Below are 16,517 nucleotides of genomic sequence, written 5' to 3'. Positions count from 1 at the left end.
CACTACAGCCCAACATAACCAACACCCTGTACAGCAGTGCTGAACAACTCAAGAAAACATTACTCTATTTTTCCTTGGCACAGTCTGCAAAAGAGCTCACAGCTCAGTGGTGAACAACTGAAGAAAACAGCACACTTTTTTTCCTTAGCACAGTCTGCAAACGAGCTCACAGCTCAGCAGCAAAAAGCTGGCTAGGAAGAACTCTTCCTGCTTACAACAGTTCTTCATTTTGGTTTTAGTTAGGGGAGACGACTCAGAACGTGAGACTTAAAGGTTGTTATTGTAGTGAGTTAGATTTTGTTAAAAAATACCATTACTAAGGTCTAATACATTTATTTATTAACTTAATTTTGTCTGTATTATATATAATAAAGATTATATTTAGTATTGTTCACAGCAGTTTGGTTCTACAAGTCAACGACCGTCAACAAAAAATTTACACTTAATTGCATACAGATTTTATCAACAAGTTGATTCTGACAAATGTGGAATGTTGAACATATTGTGTATGTTCGTACAGATTTAATGTATTATGTTAATTACACCCGAGACCAAACCTGTACAGGATGACGGGAGGCCTAGAATCCAGGACGATCAGGCGACAGTCCAGAGTACATACCACACGACCAGGTGTAATAGTTTATGTATTAGGACTAATATTCATACACTGTGCCTTTTGGGTCACCAAGTTTCCAAGCATCTGTTTAGGCCCCTCAAGTATTTATGTTTGGGCACCTCAAAAAAGTTCCCCTTTCTGACCATGCTGTCTATAGGGCAGATGATGTTGCTTTGGCCAGGGGTTAACGAGCAGGATGTCATGTGTCCAGCACAACGACCACTCGTCTTTACCTCCCCCCAACTAAAATCAGGTACCCATTACAGCTGGTTGGACTTAGGAGTGGCCTAATAAATCCTAATGTTCAAAACCCAGTCTTCACCAAGATTCCAACCCAGAACCTCAGGTTCGGAAGCCAAGCGCTTAACCACTCATCCATTGTGCCCCCTCGGGCACCTCATGTTTCCTATCATCTGTTTGAACACCTCAAGTTTTCTATCAACCCAAGAGCCACACCAAGTAGCAAACCTTTCAAGAGGTGCAACCAGTACAGGTAAAACTGTTCAACCTATGCTCTTGATGCATGTCAACCATCCCTAGTACCATAAAGCAAAGTGCTCACTACGCAGGCTGCTGTAGACTGCACTTTGATTAGCCATGTTCAATGCGACATTTTCCAACATTAACAATATGAACAAAAAACAATGCAACTTAAAAAATACTGACACAAAGATAAAAAAGACATTTTCTTTTATTCCATATGCCAGGACAAAATCATGCAAGTACTTTTTTTAAATAAAGGTCCTTATAGCATGGCATGTGTTGTGAGAAACAGCCATAAATATCTAAGTAGTTTTATTTCTAATGACTATTAAAGAACAGTTATCTTTTTCTTTTTTTTTTTTTTTAGGAAGTTCTTTAATATATAAGATGACTATAGATGCTGGAATTTACAAGATCTTAAAAAGTTTCATTCTGACAAGTCATACAAACAATCAAACACTTCACAAGACCAGCTCATCAACACATTCACACATCACAAGACCTTCTCATCAACACAAATTCTTCACAAGACCAGCTCATCAACACAAATTCTTCACAAGACCAGCTCATCAACACAAATTCTTCACAAGACCAGCTCATCAACACAAATTCTTCACAAGACCAGCTCATCAACACAAATTCTTCACAAGACCAGCTCATCAACACAAATTCTTCACAAGACCAGCTCATCAACACAAATTCTTCACAAGACCAGCTCATCAACACAAATTCTTCACAAGACCAGCTCATCAACACAAATTCTTCACAAGACCAGCTCATCAACACAAATTCTTCACAAGACCAGCTCATCAATACAGACACAAGACCAACAAATTCACACAATTAGAAAAACACAATAAAAAAAAAAAAAAGCCAGCACATACCAAATTCAGACACTTCACCAACTCCATACTATGTTCCAACAATCTATAAAGCCAACTCATCAACACATTCATTCACAGCTCTCCTACACTGCAGATGTGCCTCAATTATCTTGCTAAACTCTATTCTGTTCAACAGTTGATAGGCTAGCGGAAGAAGACTGGCTATCTGGGGATGTAAGAGTGGGCTCCCGTAACTAAACAAATCCAAACCAAGTTCAAGGCCCTCTCCGTAATCGCACTCATCATTAGCAAACTGTACGTAAGTGATAATTTCTTGCAGATCATCCAGTGACTTGTCTTTTTCTGCTTGGGTCTTGCTCTCCACAATTCTCTTCAACATAGCTCGCAAGTTGGCTACAAGGAAAGGAAAGGCAAACTGGTTACAATGAATTAGAAGACAGAAAAAAATAAAAGTTGGCCTTATTGAAATATAATGTATTGGTCTGTTTATCAAACCACATCTATTTGTCAAATTGAGCCACACCCATTTGTCTATTAATTAAAACCACAACTGCGTGCTGGACTGTCGTTCGGTTAACTTGATGGTCGGGGGTTTATACCCTGCCCACTGTCATTCCCCATCCGTCTGAGGGAGTTTTGTATAGGAAGTAGATTATCAACTCTAAAGGAACATCCGAAACATTTTTTAAAAAAATATCTTACAAAGCACTTTTTAATCAAATTCAACCATCCCTCTGCAGAGAGAGATCTAAAAATATTTAAAAGTAAAGTTCCCCTTTCAGACCTTGTGATCTATAGGACGGATGATGCAAAGATCATTTATTTCTATGGTCAACAGTTAATGAAGGTGTCTTAACCAACTGCCTTTACTTCCCCAACTAATGTCAGGTACCCATTAGTGCTAGGTGGACCCAGGGGCATCCAAAAAATCCCAATATTCAAAATCCCAGTGGCACCAAGATTCAAATCTGAGACCTTTTGGTTCGGAGGTCAAGCTCTTTAATTCTTAGAAACCAAGAACTTATTTTCAAATGAACTCATAAAAAGAAAACAGACTCATAAATATAAATATATAGTTAAACCTCAAGACTGGAATTAACACACACAATTTTATTACCACAGGCATTGGATCTAGTTATCTTTTTCTTTTTGAAGGAATATCTCTTTACAAGATAAGACAAGACATATAAACAATGTACTTGGTTAACCAGAAACTACATTAACTCATAAAACAACAGACTTCTACTTGCTAGTTGATAACCTTTGCGTATTACTAAGACTATGTTTTCAACTACCTGGAGTTTCAGGAACTGGCCTATAGCCTACATCATTGGCATCTACTGGCACCACGATTCCAGCACCATGAAAAGTCGCACATACGACTTTCTTCTGCCTCTCCTTCATTCGTTTGGTGCTGCCAGCAAGGGGAAGGTCAAGCCTAGCTGCTTCTTGCTCCAGAGATTTGATCAGCTTCTCAAGTTGTTTTTTCTTTTCCCCAGAAGATGTTTTCAAAATCTTGGTTGCATGATTGCTGCAAGGAAAATAGAATGTCTGAGTTACCAAACGTTTCTTAATTTTATTTATGTCATCAGATGAAATTTGTAATCTAGCCAACCAAATGTGTAACTTAAAGGTCTAATCACAAAAAATTTATGTTCAAGTAAATGTATGTACCATACTATATTACTATTGTATTATGCTATAGTTATCAAGTATAATTCCAAACACGGGAAAGGCTTTGGGAGACAACCTTGAGGAAAAATCAGGAGCTGGTGACCCTTAGATAGCACACTGTGCTACTGCCTGGCAGAGCCTGTGGCGCTACTGATCTCAAACTGTATAGGATATTCCGTTCCTTTTGTCACATCAGCTGTGCGGAGGGGGAGAACTGCTGTGTGGGCGACATCGTTCTGACCATAAACAATGCCCAGGCTTTCATCTTGCTTACTCAAGAGATGAACCACAGTCGTTCTACGACTGAAGGAGGCCAATGATTAAGTATTATGGTTAAGTAAAAGGTTGGGGTAGATAGTTGGAATTAACTTGTTTTGAAATTATTACAATTTATCCAAGCAGTATCATCTTTTCCAATGGCCAAAGTTATCAAGGAGGCAGTGGTAGGAAAACATAGCATGGAGATAGAGTGAGAAGGCATAACTTAACCCTATGGAGTTTTTTGCCAACTTCATAAACACTGATCTCACCATTACCACAGCTATTCAAGTATTAAGGACGCACACTTCACCAGCTTAGGAAATGCAAAAGTGCTGGGTTTTTTCAGGGCACCCTAATTTACATTTCAGTTTTTCAGATTTCTAAAGTTTACTTCTAGATGACAAAGTTTCGCTAGTTCTAAATTACAGCAGCCTTTATTTATTTTATTTGATGATTGGATTTGCTGCTAGTAAGTTTCCCCATAAGGTTTCAAAAATGTACAAATTTTAACAGTAAGATGCAAAACTGAGAAACATCTCAACTAACTTACTATACTGCTGCAAACAAGTTCTCTCCACATAAGGAAATTTTTTCTTTGCTACTATCTCCAGGGGAATTACTGCCTACAAAGACTGGAGCCTCTTGAGGATCATCTCTGATGGCAAATAAACAAATAATAAAACTATAAGGAACATCATAAAAAGCTGAGAATATTGAAATGTTATGAGCCAACAAAATAAAGGCACTACAGTAAAGAAAACTAAAAGAAAAGCATTTCTAGCGGCACACCTACATAAACTAATGAAATCTTTCAATGCTCATAGTGCAAAGGAGTTTCTGAGGTGATTGGGTTAAAAAACATAACAGTAGACATTGATGACTCTTGACCTACATCAACCTTATGATAAGAACAAATTCTATTTTCATTAGTAATATCTATAATAAGGAATTCTCTTCGATTCCAAGTATTAAGAATGAGTGCAGTATTTCACATGACACGCAAGTCCAGTAATATCTAAACCATAAGAAACATTCATCTCTAACCTGTAGTATCCAAAATGCAGTTTAGTTTCTTCTGTTGTGGTAATGACAGTCTGAAACTCGGGTGGGTCGTACATATATCTGTAGTGAATAAGGTAGTTTGGCCGCCTACCATGTTTGTTCTTGGTCACCTCTTTGTGTTTGTTATGTAAAATATCAAATGGTCCAACCAGATAAAGCTTCAAAGTGTTGGCTAGGGCCCCTAGAAAAGACAAACATCAAAAGACAGTTGTTAATGTGGTAGATTGTTTGCAGCGTGTTATACAAAAGTCTTTTATTTATTGGACAAACAACTGCCTTTAATAAATTCATTTCTGTAAGAATTAGTTCTAGTCAACTGAATGTAACAGCTTAAAAGAATAAGCCCCACACACCCTCCCCTCAGTAAACACTGCGCCTACCCTTACTAAACTGTCAGCCTACCCTTACTAAACTGTCAGCCTACCCTTACTAAACTGTCAATCATATCTTTTTTGAATGTACAATTTAATTCCCCTTAGGCAGGGCCTATTACCACAACCCCAACATAACCAACACTCTGTATGGCAGTCTTGAATAGTCGAAAAAAATCATGCTACTTTTCCATGGCAAAGACTGCCATAGAGCCTACAGCTCAGCCGCCAAAAGCTGGCTAAAGAAGAAGAAAAATGTAATAACTTCTGTTAATTAAAATTTTGTATTTTGTCTTGAGACACTTTCTTAAGGTTGATTGTATATTAGTTCAAAGAAACTACAGAAACTAAAAAAAATGAATGCTAATGTACATTATATATATATATATATATATCTATCTATATCTATATATATATCTATATATATATTCAACAATAAATTCAACAATCTCATCTTATTAATTACAGACATTTAAAGACTCCTAAGGAGAAGATAATCATGCCCTTCACATTTCATGAATTCATGTGTCAATCTAGTCATTCATGTTAATCAGTGACTTAAACTGAATTGTTGGTTTTCATGGCTGATTAAAGCAACCCAGTCCACGATCTAGTGTCACTATAAATTCATATAAGCAAAAATGTAGTTTTTATACATCTTAAAGTTATAAATGTAAAAAAAAATTACAGTTAGTTCTCTAGCTGTGTTGAAACACTTACTGGTGGGATCCTTTGGGTTCAAAGATTTACAAAACTCCCAGAAACTGTAAAAATCATCCGGCATGTCAACCAGAAACTTTCTCTTTATGTTTTCTTTAACATCTTCTGGGGATGAAGAACAAGGGTCATCTGGGTCTTCTAGCTCTGGAGAAACTGAATCCTCAGATTTATGCCCGACATTAACCTCCGAGTGTTGCGCTGCCTTGACATCTGACTCTAAGCTCTCCACATCAGTTGAGCAGGAAGGACTTTCTGGCTTCAACTTTTTCGCTTTGCTAGACTTAGCATCAACTTCGGCATCTGGAAACAAATAAAAACTATTAATGTCAAAGTAAAATAGGGAGATGTGGGAAATTCTACAAAACGTGCTAGAAATAAAAAAAATCTTTTAATAATTTGTTATATTTGTTTAAACAGTAAATATTTTGTTCTAAATATAGCTTTGTCACTGATTTCTCTCTGGTGTAATTTTTTTCTTAGTTTCTATGTTACCTACATTAAACATTCTCAGGCTACAAGTTCTAGTCTAGATCTGTCAAACTTGGAGAATGCTCCCTTCACATATTTTTTATTTAGCCATGAAAGTTAAAGTAGATAGTGAAAATGGTTTACCCGTTCAGCCGACATATTTATATATAAATAAATATCAAATGTAAAATACTGTAAAAACAGGTTTACCCAATTTGTTAAAAAGCTTTGTACTTTGATAGAGATACAAGTAGGTACTTTTTGTCTATTTTTAGGGCCCTTTGGTTGTGGGAGGGACATACATTACGGTATGCGCCATGATATAAGGAACATTTATGCCAAGTTTCATCATGATTGGTTCAATGGTTTTGATTTTTATTCAGGACATAGGCCTAACTATTGATGATATATTATGATCATTGTATGACCCAAGTTAGGATATATAGCCTTACAATTTTATAGGTCAGTGTTGAAAAAAAAACATTTTTTTACCAGAATCTGATAAGTCATGTTTTTTCTTAGAACTTTCAAAATATCTTTCAATTGTTGTTATGGTCTTTTTGACATTTTTTTCAGTACTGACCGTTTTAATTTCCTGTTTAAAAAAAAACAAAAAGCAATATAAATAAATAATGTTTAACAGAATTTTTTATGTTATAACAAAAATATGAACAGTCAAAAGTTTATTTTCGTTTGCATTTCATTTCTTAACACCCTCTACGCTCACTGTGTGAGCCTGCAGCGCTTCTCTGGGGCCTCATCTGGCTGGAAGGGGGGGGGGCACAAACAAAACTATTTCCATTTAGAGGGCGACACTTATAGAAGTGCTGGTTTAACAGGAGGTGAGATCTGATAGATTATGTGTTTCTCTTTCAATCCTGTAGGTCTATACAATACAATATATATATATACACATTCATTATTATTATTATTATCTCCAGCAGCACCTCATTCATGTGTATGAAGTCAAATAAAATCCCTTTGATACCAGCGCACTTTGACTTGAAGTCTACTGTCTAGAACTATACTACAGTTATAGGAATTCAAAACTAAATGAGTTTTAATTCGAAATTTGAAAAATAAAGCTCTTGCCATACTACTAAAGTATTAGAACTGATACACAACTATAGTATAGATCTATTCTTATTTAATTTAGTAGAATTATTATTTTACATATTATATTATAATATACATCTTAATCTAGACTAAACTAGTCTACTGTCTAGAACTCAAGTTCTAGATTTAGATATTATCTATTTTAGTATCTAGATTGACTAGATCTTGTTTATCTAATCAGCCAATCAATGAATCAGCCTACTTTAGATCTAATTAAATATTAGGCGCAATGGCTGTGCGTAAAGTCTAAAGTGTATGGCGTCCAAACCAGGGGTCCCGGGTTCGAATCCCAGGTGGGATTTTTTAATTTCAGGATCTTTGGTACCTCTGAGTCCACCCAGCTCTAATGCACTAATCATTCACTAATGCATGGGCATAGGTACCTGACATTAGTCACTAGTTGGGGAAAAGTAAAGGTAAAGGCGGTTGGTCATTGTGCTGGCCACATGACACCCTTGCCCTTGATTATTGATAACCATAGCCATAGCCACAAAAACTGATGACCTTTACTGAACTTTACATCATCTGTGATCTGCCCTGGCTTATCTACTATTACTAACTAGATTCTAGATGATCATGATAGTAGAAGTAGAATAGAATCTAGATCTAGTAACTATAGACCACAGAGGCACAAGGTCTGAAAGTACTGAAAGGGGAACTTTGTTTTATTATATTATTAAATTAATTATTATTTATTTATTTAGATCTAGACCAGGGGTCGGCAACCTTTGGAGTCGGAAGAGCCAAAAATTACAATTTACTTAATTTCAAAGCTTTTAAAGAGCCACAAAGTGTTTTTTTTTTCTCGCCTACTATAAATAGTACTTGCATAAATAAAAGTTCTTTGATAAATAAAACGAATCTATTTATTCATAAGAAAAAAATATATACCGGGATTTATTTATATGTGACAAGTGTATTTTACAACAAATTAGATAATATAAATAATAATAATAATCTCTATCGTCCATATGGAGATTTGTCTTACAATTTGTGCATTACACCAAACAAAAAACATTATAACTATAAGAAACTAAAGTGTACATTCACACCAGACTCACTTCTAATTTACATGTACACCATTATTAGATAATTACCCATCATGGAAGTAAATATAGTAAAAACAAAAATAAACATTTACATACAACATTAACTTGTACTTCAATAATAAAACAATTGAGCAAACAAATTCAATGGGAGCGATGGCTTTTGTTATAGAAAGTTTGAATAAATTTGGCTCATAACTTGTTGTTTTTAGTTTCAAACACGTCTCTACATTTTCATTTGTTAGTTGGCTTCTTACTTTACTTTTAATTATGTTCATGCAAGAAAACACTTGCTCGCACGAATATGTCGATCCGAAGATAGTTAGCTTTTCAATTGCAAACCGTTTCACTTCACTGTAGCAATCTGAAAGACTGTTCCATGCGTCGAATATAAGTGTCTCAACTTGCAGCATTTATTTGAAAGATGTCCACTTTTGTTGTGTTACCTACATTTCTGGACTTCTAACTTGATTTTCAACTCTGTAAATTCTCCACTCCACAAAGCTTTACTTTTAAAGTCCACTATCAATTCCAAATGGCTCAATGTGGATTTCATTAATAGTTGTGTTAAGGGGATTTACTATGAATGCAAGAGTGGTTTTGAAATGCTTAAATCTCTCAGCAAATTTATCTGTAATTTTTAAAAAAATAACTGTGCTAACGTAATTCCTGTTAGTGATGGGAACTAAACTAAATTTTTTTAGTTAAACTAAAACGAAGTTTGAACTAAAAAAAAGTAATTAAACTTTTAGTTAATCACAAATTGAAAAAATTAGTTAAACTAAACTAAGAAACTTTAGTTAAACTTTTACAAACTATTTTGACCTTTTTTAAGGACGAAACAGCCAAACATGAAAAATATAAAGTATAATAAAGCACAACCAATCTCTTTAGCAAAATGTAATATAAACATTTATTTGTGCACATGAAAAAAGATTTAAATGTCTTTAAGGAATAGATGAAGATAGAATCACTAGAATTAGAATGGTACTATTATAGAAAGAAGTTAGAAGTAATTGTCCAAGTTCTAATATAAGTTACCTTTAGAAGTAATGATAAAACTGCATGTTGACTCTCTAACTAACTCTACTCTAGATTCTAGAATATTCTGGATCTAATATCGTCTACAAACGAAATGATCAGAAATATAATCTGGATCTAGAATTAGATCTAGCTACTAGATTATATTATAATTATATTTTAGTCTAAAAATAATCTAAGAAATACTAGTTACTACTACTACTAGATCTAAAATCTAGATAGAGTCTAGTCTAGTAGATATCTTAGTAACTTTAGACTATAGATCTAATAGTAGTAATAGACTAATACTAATATAGACTAGACGTCACTAGACTCTAACTCTAGTAAAAAGTTTTAAAATAAAAAGAGTCGACATTTCTTTTAGATCTATAGTAGTAAAGCAAAATTCTTCACACTGGTGTTTAATAAAAAGCAGCAAAATGTAGATCTATAGAAGCAAGGAATTATCAGGATTTATCAAGTAGCGAAACTTGCTAGAAATATAATGAACACGTTTATTTTTCTCGCCTTTCAAATACATTGAATTGGCGGGAATAGCAGCCATTATAGGCTAAAGGTCAAAAGGCTTTCTAGTGACCTGTGCACCCTCTAGTTTATTCCCCTCTCTATTATTCATTATATACATTCTCCAAATTACATAGATTAAAAATATTTATTGGTATAACAAAGAATGTTAAAAAAGTTTGTAAAATTTGTAATTAAACTTTTTAGTTTGTAACTAAAAAAAAATAATTAAACTAGGATTTTAACTAAACTTTTTTTTTTTAATTAAACTTTGGCCTTAACTATTTTTTTTTAGTTAAACTAAAAGTTAGCAACTTTTTAGTTAACTTTTGCCCATCACTAATTCCTGTCAACAGTTGCACTGGTTTTATCGTGATATTACTTTAGAAAGTGAACATGAAGTCATTTTCTGCTCTAAATAAGTAAAGTTCCCCGTTCATACATTGCGATCTAAAGAGCAGTTGGTATAAAAGGTCATCTCGTTCTATGGCCCACAGTTAACAAGGGTGTCACTTGGCCAGCATAAAGACCAATCGCCTTTACATTCCCCAGCTAATGTCAGGTGCCCATTAGAGTTGGGTGTATTTAGAAGCGCAAAAAAATATCCAGAGGTTAAAAATCCCAGTCTTCACCAGGATCCTAAACCGGGACTCCGGTTCGGAAACCAAGCGCTTTACTGCTCAGCCACCGCATCTACCAAAACATCGGTTGGGTTTCCATTTCCTTGTAGATTTAGTTTCGTCTCATTTACTTTTGCTGATATATCCATCATAACGTAACATTTTTGTAACCTTTTGCCGTTTTTTAATTCAGGGTGATTAATTCCTTTCACATTTAGGAATGTATTTATTTTATTCAAGCACAAAGCTAGAAGATTTAACACCATACCAGTAGAAAGCAATCGCACTTTATTGTTAACAAGGAGGTTGGAATGCTGAGTCTCCATTTCGTTTCAGAATTCTTTTAACTAACAATGGTAGAGTGCTTTTGACAAGCCCTTCTTGGTTTATTAAGCAGTGAAACGTAACAATTTCGTGGAGAATAGCAGATTCTCTTTTATTTTTTCCGGTCATACTTCTGGCTTCATCAGTTGCTTTTGAGAGGATTTTATGTAAATTGATCTCATTATCTTCAAGGCATTTTTGCACGGCATTCGCCAAATCTTCTCCTCTAGTTTGTCATGAGAGCGGTAGCAATCCTTGGAAAGACATATACCTGACAAAAAAAGCCAACTTGTGTCATGTCTTGTCTTTCGCAAGACACATCTATATCAAGTGATAAGACAGAAGAAAGTTGAGTTCTTCCTCCTGTAAATATGTTACATTTGAAGACACGGGGAGGGGGTGCAGTGAAAAGCGAGTACAAGTGGCTCATCTTAGTTAATCGATTCAATTTTTTTTTCGATAAAATAAATAATATTTGAGTATGGAACTAAAGAGCCGCAGCTTAATATCCAAAGAGCCGCATGTGGCTCGCGAGCCGCAGGTTGCCGACCCTTGATCTAGACTCTAATTATTAATTCTCAGACGACTCAGTCAGCTCAGCAGAGTAAGACGGCTCAGTCTCAGTCAGAGTCAGTGTCACTCAACTTCTCAAGTCTCAACAGTAATCTTAAATCTAGATCTATATCTTGATAGATTTGGTTCAAGATGTCTCTTTTTTTTTTTTTACATTTTCTTCCGCCTTATCAGGATGACTATAACTTTCTAGATGCTGTTGATTCTTCCTGTAGCATTTAGAGCCGTATTTACAAATAGGCAGAGGTTTCTTGGTTTTCTTTTTGACGACTGCCGCCATTTTATCGAATTCATGTTTCCGCAATGGGGAGGTCTCCTTTAAAATAATCACCTTCGACTTCTAGCTTCTAGCGCCAGGACGAAACGTCCCACAATGTCATTGTTAGGCCTGAGTAAAAAGAAAAGAATTTCTAAAAAAAACAAAAAATGGCCACATCACGAAGATCTTGACCAGGTGGGCAACACAGGAACTCTGAGCAGTGTTTGTGAAGGAAGTAGAATCTAGACTACAGGACTACACTAGTGACTATAGTATATCATAGTAATAATAGTATTCATAGTATTCATACTAGTATATGAAGTTTAAGTCTTGGCTTTGTTCACCACTTTGCCTCATCGTGTGATCTTATTCTTTCTTGAAAACTAGAGCATCTTGGAATAGGAGCCATCATTAATAGGGATGTAAAAAAATGTAGACCGGTCTATATCTGTTTTAAAACACAGACTGATTATGTTAATAATCTGAGCTAGCCAGGAAAACCGGTGACATTCCAGAATTCAAGTCATTGGTTAATATGCATTACTAAATGCATGACGCCTAGGACGTAATCATCTTCTTTTTTGAAGTAACGTCTGTATTATATAAGAAGATAAGAATTAAGATCTAGATCTAGGTTCACAGTCAGCAATAAACAAACAACCACAATTAGTGTCATGGCGGAGAACAATACTTTATTATATTGAACGCGTGCACCTTTGCGCACCAAATCAACATTCCCTTTTCTTAACAAAAAAAAAAAAAAAAGAAAGAAATAATAAAACATTTCGGGGAGTATCATAAAAAATAAAATAAAACAAAACCACAACATAAAGAACAAAACATAACATATATAAATATGCTTCAATGAATATGAAACATATCACATTTAAAAAACAACATTCAATAGTTCATAAAGGTACATAGTCATTGAATCTTGTCGGTTTCTTCAACTGATCCCTTGGTCGCAGGGAATGATGAGTGGCGAATGTGTTGATCATGAGTTCTATTGTCCTGTAAGTTGTCATCAGAATCGGGGAATATATCTTGTTGTTCTGTTTCTCTGTTCGGGTTGATATGCACTCTGTTTCTTTGGTACACTGCACCATTGTCACCTCGAATAATGTAAGCTCTCTGGTTGACCTGAGACTGGATTCTTCCACGTCTTCATGTAGGGTCATTAGGTGTCCAGTTCTCAGCTGACTTAAATTTCTTGACCTCTTATCATAAGATGTTTTTACACTCATCTGACGTTTTTCTTTCTTTCTCATAATGTTCTCATGGTGTCCAGTTCTCAACTGACTTAAATTTCTTGACCTCTTATCATAAGATGTTTTTACACTCATCTGACATTTTTCTTTCTTTCTCATAATGTTCTCATGACATGTAGAAATCTTAATGTTACTTCTTTTGTTTGGAATCAGTGTTCGAGTCATCCGACCAAAAAACATCTGAGCTAGGCTTAGATTTGTGTCTTGCCTTGAAGTATTTCTAAATTGCAGTTAGGTAATTAGAGGCCATACACGATGTGAACAGGGGAGGCCACAAATGAAATAGAAAAACAAAAAATTAAGACAAATATTCAATTCAATAAATTAACAAATCTTATCTTATCTTATATGATACAGACGTTACTTCAAAAAAGAAGATGATTACGTCCTACGCGTCATGCATTTAGTCATGCATATTAACCTATGACCCAGGGCTGGCTCTCTATTCTTAAACTGAATATGACCCTCGACTTTTTTTTTTTTTACTAGAATGCGTTCTGAAAGTAAACACATCAATATTGACCTTTGTTTTCTATGTTCTCTTCTACTACGAGAAAAAGGCGCTGTAAAAGGTAGGAAAGTGAATTTCTAAAGCTGAAAACGCCTGAATACCATCAGCGTTGGGGATCCGCCGAAATCAGACTTCTTGTTGACTTGAGCGTAAACCTGCTGCATCTTCATTGCTATCTCCAGGAAGAACGGACATTTTGTTATCTAGGGGGTTGCCACCCGGAAATGTGAGAAGCAGTGCCTTACTGTTTTTGTTGTTTTTTTTACTGTATTTTTTTAAATTTCAAGTCATTGTCTACGTCAGGGGTTCTCAACCTGTGGGTCGCGACCCCTTTGGGGTCGATTGACCATTTGCCAGGGGTCGCCTAAGACCTTCAAAAATATGGATTGTTATTGTCTACTCTTCTATTGCTGTATGTGTGTGTGAGTGGGGGATTGTAAAATGGGGTCGCCGAGCTTAAAAGGTTGAGAACCGCTGGTCTACGTGACTTGAACTTTGGATTATTCATTTTGTATTAAACTCAAGAGAAATATTCAGCGCTGAGTTGCTTCATTTTGTGCTAATGGTGTGTTGGATACATTTTAAAGCAACTCTGAATCCGCGTATGTCAGCTGATTGTGGATGCAATGCAAGTATCTCCAAAATGGCTTTTGGATTTCGAGTCGTTGTTTTTTTCTGGATTAAACTTTAACTTACAATAACAAACACGTTAATATATCCACGTCCAGACCATATAACACTGTTGAGCAGTCAAAGTTATCGAGAAATTGTATATCACTTACACTGTTGATTGTAAATATAGGCCTACCGGTTCATCAATTATAAATTCATCGTCGCAAATATAAGCGAGTAGTCTGAACGACCAATCTTTTAATGTTTATCAAAAAGAATCAAGTTTACAGATTTCTGAATGCATGTAAATCCGAAATTATTCATTGTGCAATTGTGCATGGTTGTACCTACTTGAGGGATATAACAACGGTGCGAATATGAAAGGAACAAATGGCATGGTCTGCAAAAAAAGAATTTAAATCAAAGGGCACTTTTGGTATATATATGGGAGATGAGAATGTGACTTGCGCGATGAAAATTTATTAAAGTGAAGGAGATTTGCGCTGCACCAGCCTCAATCTCTCACCCCTTTGCCAGCTGGATCCGGTGGCAGAACAGAGTCCAGACAACTGGAGCTGGTTTGGGGTGCAGTGGATGACCAGTGTGCTCTACATGTCCGACAAAACGTTCCAAGGCGATTGCTAGATGATGCCTGATGACCCTGGTAGTCCAAATCGACTTGAGCGTCATGCAGCCGCAACTAGACTTCACATGCTGGTGGTGGATAGAGACCATAGTTTCACCAGATACTAGCTCTGGCTAACCCTCACCTGGTTTGGCCCGTAATTCGAGACGGTTTGCCGGGGTGTGGCCGTTGCCGCATGCAGACAACTGTTTGGAGCCACAGGCACTTTTGTTACAGTGTCAAGCTGTCTTAATGGATTTTTTTTTCTAGAAATAAAAAAAAAAGGGGGGGGGGCGGCATTTTTAAATTTCGCTCGCAGGCGGCCCCGATCCTCATTATACACTCGACAACACTCTAGATAAGACTAAATAGAGGCCAGATGTAGGTCTAGATTTAGATATAAATGGATTAATAATTTGAAGAAGATTTACATCTAAAAATTATTAAGGCAATAGCTTATCTTCTGGCAGCCTAGGGGCAGCAGATTTAGTTATCAAGTATACGGTAAAGTATCACATTAAGAACCGGATCTGACGCGAACAGCAAAATATAGCTTATAACCGATGGCACTACGTAGGCCTACTCTAGTGTAGACCTAAATATAGCTTATAACCGATGACACTACGTAGGCCTACTCTAGTCTAGATCTAAATATAGCTTATAACCGATGGCACGACGTAGGCCTACTCTAGTCTAGATCTAAATGCCTCACTTTCACGCTTACTCTTATAATTAAATTACTAGACCAATATAATCAGGATTTCTAGATGTCTAGATCGAATCAAGTCTAATGCCACTGGTAAAAACATAGGCCTACACTATGCTGTTCGCTTCCCATCCGCTATTGTAAAAACATAGGCCTACACTATGCTGTTCGCTTCCCATCCGCTTTTAAATGTGATTCTAGTCTAGGCCCTTTATGGATTCTAGATGAATTTCAGTTGTTAAGAGTAACAAAAAAACTAAAACAAATTCCAATTATCTTATTCGTGGTAAAACAGTAACACAGGCTAAAAACGCAAAATACCTAAGTTTTATAATAAATGAAAAACTGTCATGGAAACCCCCTATTGATGAAACTTTAAAAAAACAAACAAAGCATTAGGGTTTATTAAAAGAAATTTCTACAATTCAATAAAGAACATAAAACTAAAATGTTATTTAACCTTGTTTAGGCCAATAATAGAATATGCATCCTCTGTTTGGGACCCCTCAACAGGCACAAAATAGAGCAGTGAGATTCATAACAAACGAATATTCACATTTGATTTGAGTAACACCTTTAGTAAAATTACTAAATTTAGAAAGCCTTCAGGATAGAAGACTTAATAAAGAAAATTAGCAATTACGCATAAAACATTGAACCATAATCTTCAAATACAAAAACAAAACTTATAAAATACTCAGAAAGACACAAAGATAACGGTATACTCTTTTGTCCCATATTTGTACAAATGTTCCTTCCTTCCTAGTTCTATTAGAGCATAGTATGGGTTGCCTGAGCTAGCCAGGAAAACC

General features: G+C 35.6%; 1 protein-coding gene across 2 annotated transcripts; it reads right to left on the bottom strand.

The window, feature by feature from the left end:
• Positions 1-1,289: 1,289 nt before the first annotated feature.
• On the bottom strand, positions 1,290-12,035 carry LOC106058068 (histone PARylation factor 1-like). Of its 2 annotated transcripts, none has more exons than XM_056016383.1 (8): positions 11,879-12,035; positions 6,993-7,095; positions 6,033-6,332; positions 4,924-5,122; positions 4,430-4,534; positions 3,240-3,475; positions 1,842-2,337; positions 1,290-1,601 (listed from the first exon to the last, which is right to left on the bottom strand). In XM_056016383.1, the coding sequence occupies exons 1-7, from the start codon at positions 12,002-12,004 to the stop codon at positions 2,027-2,029; spliced, it is 1,380 nt and encodes a 459-aa protein (XP_055872358.1). In that variant the 5' UTR covers positions 12,005-12,035; the 3' UTR covers positions 1,290-1,601; positions 1,842-2,026. The 2 variants fall into 2 exon arrangements, with proteins under 2 accessions (XP_055872358.1, XP_055872359.1); XM_056016384.1 differs by having other exon boundaries at positions 1,872-2,337.
• Between the last annotated feature and the right edge of the window lie 4,482 nt (positions 12,036-16,517).

The sequence above is a fragment of the Biomphalaria glabrata genome, chromosome 17 (assembly GCF_947242115.1).
Source record: "Biomphalaria glabrata chromosome 17, xgBioGlab47.1, whole genome shotgun sequence".
Classification (NCBI taxonomy): domain Eukaryota; kingdom Metazoa; phylum Mollusca; class Gastropoda; family Planorbidae; genus Biomphalaria; species Biomphalaria glabrata.
The sequence above is the reverse complement of the archived record's forward strand: the minus strand, read 5'-3'. Positions and strand labels throughout refer to the sequence as shown.

Excerpts from the sequence above, each read along its gene's own strand:
- LOC106058068 (XM_056016383.1), bottom strand. The coding sequence starts at position 12,004 with ATGGCGGCAGTCGTCAAAAAGAAAACCAAGAAACCTCTGCCTATTTGT. Across the intron at positions 6,333-6,992 it reads ACATGACTTATCAGATTCTG|ATGCCGAAGTTGATGCTAAG; the intron begins GTAAAAAAATGT and ends ATTTGTTTCCAG. Across the intron at positions 3,476-4,429 it reads AACTTGTTTGCAGCAGTATA|CAATCATGCAACCAAGATTT; the intron begins GTAAGTTAGTTG and ends TTTTCCTTGCAG.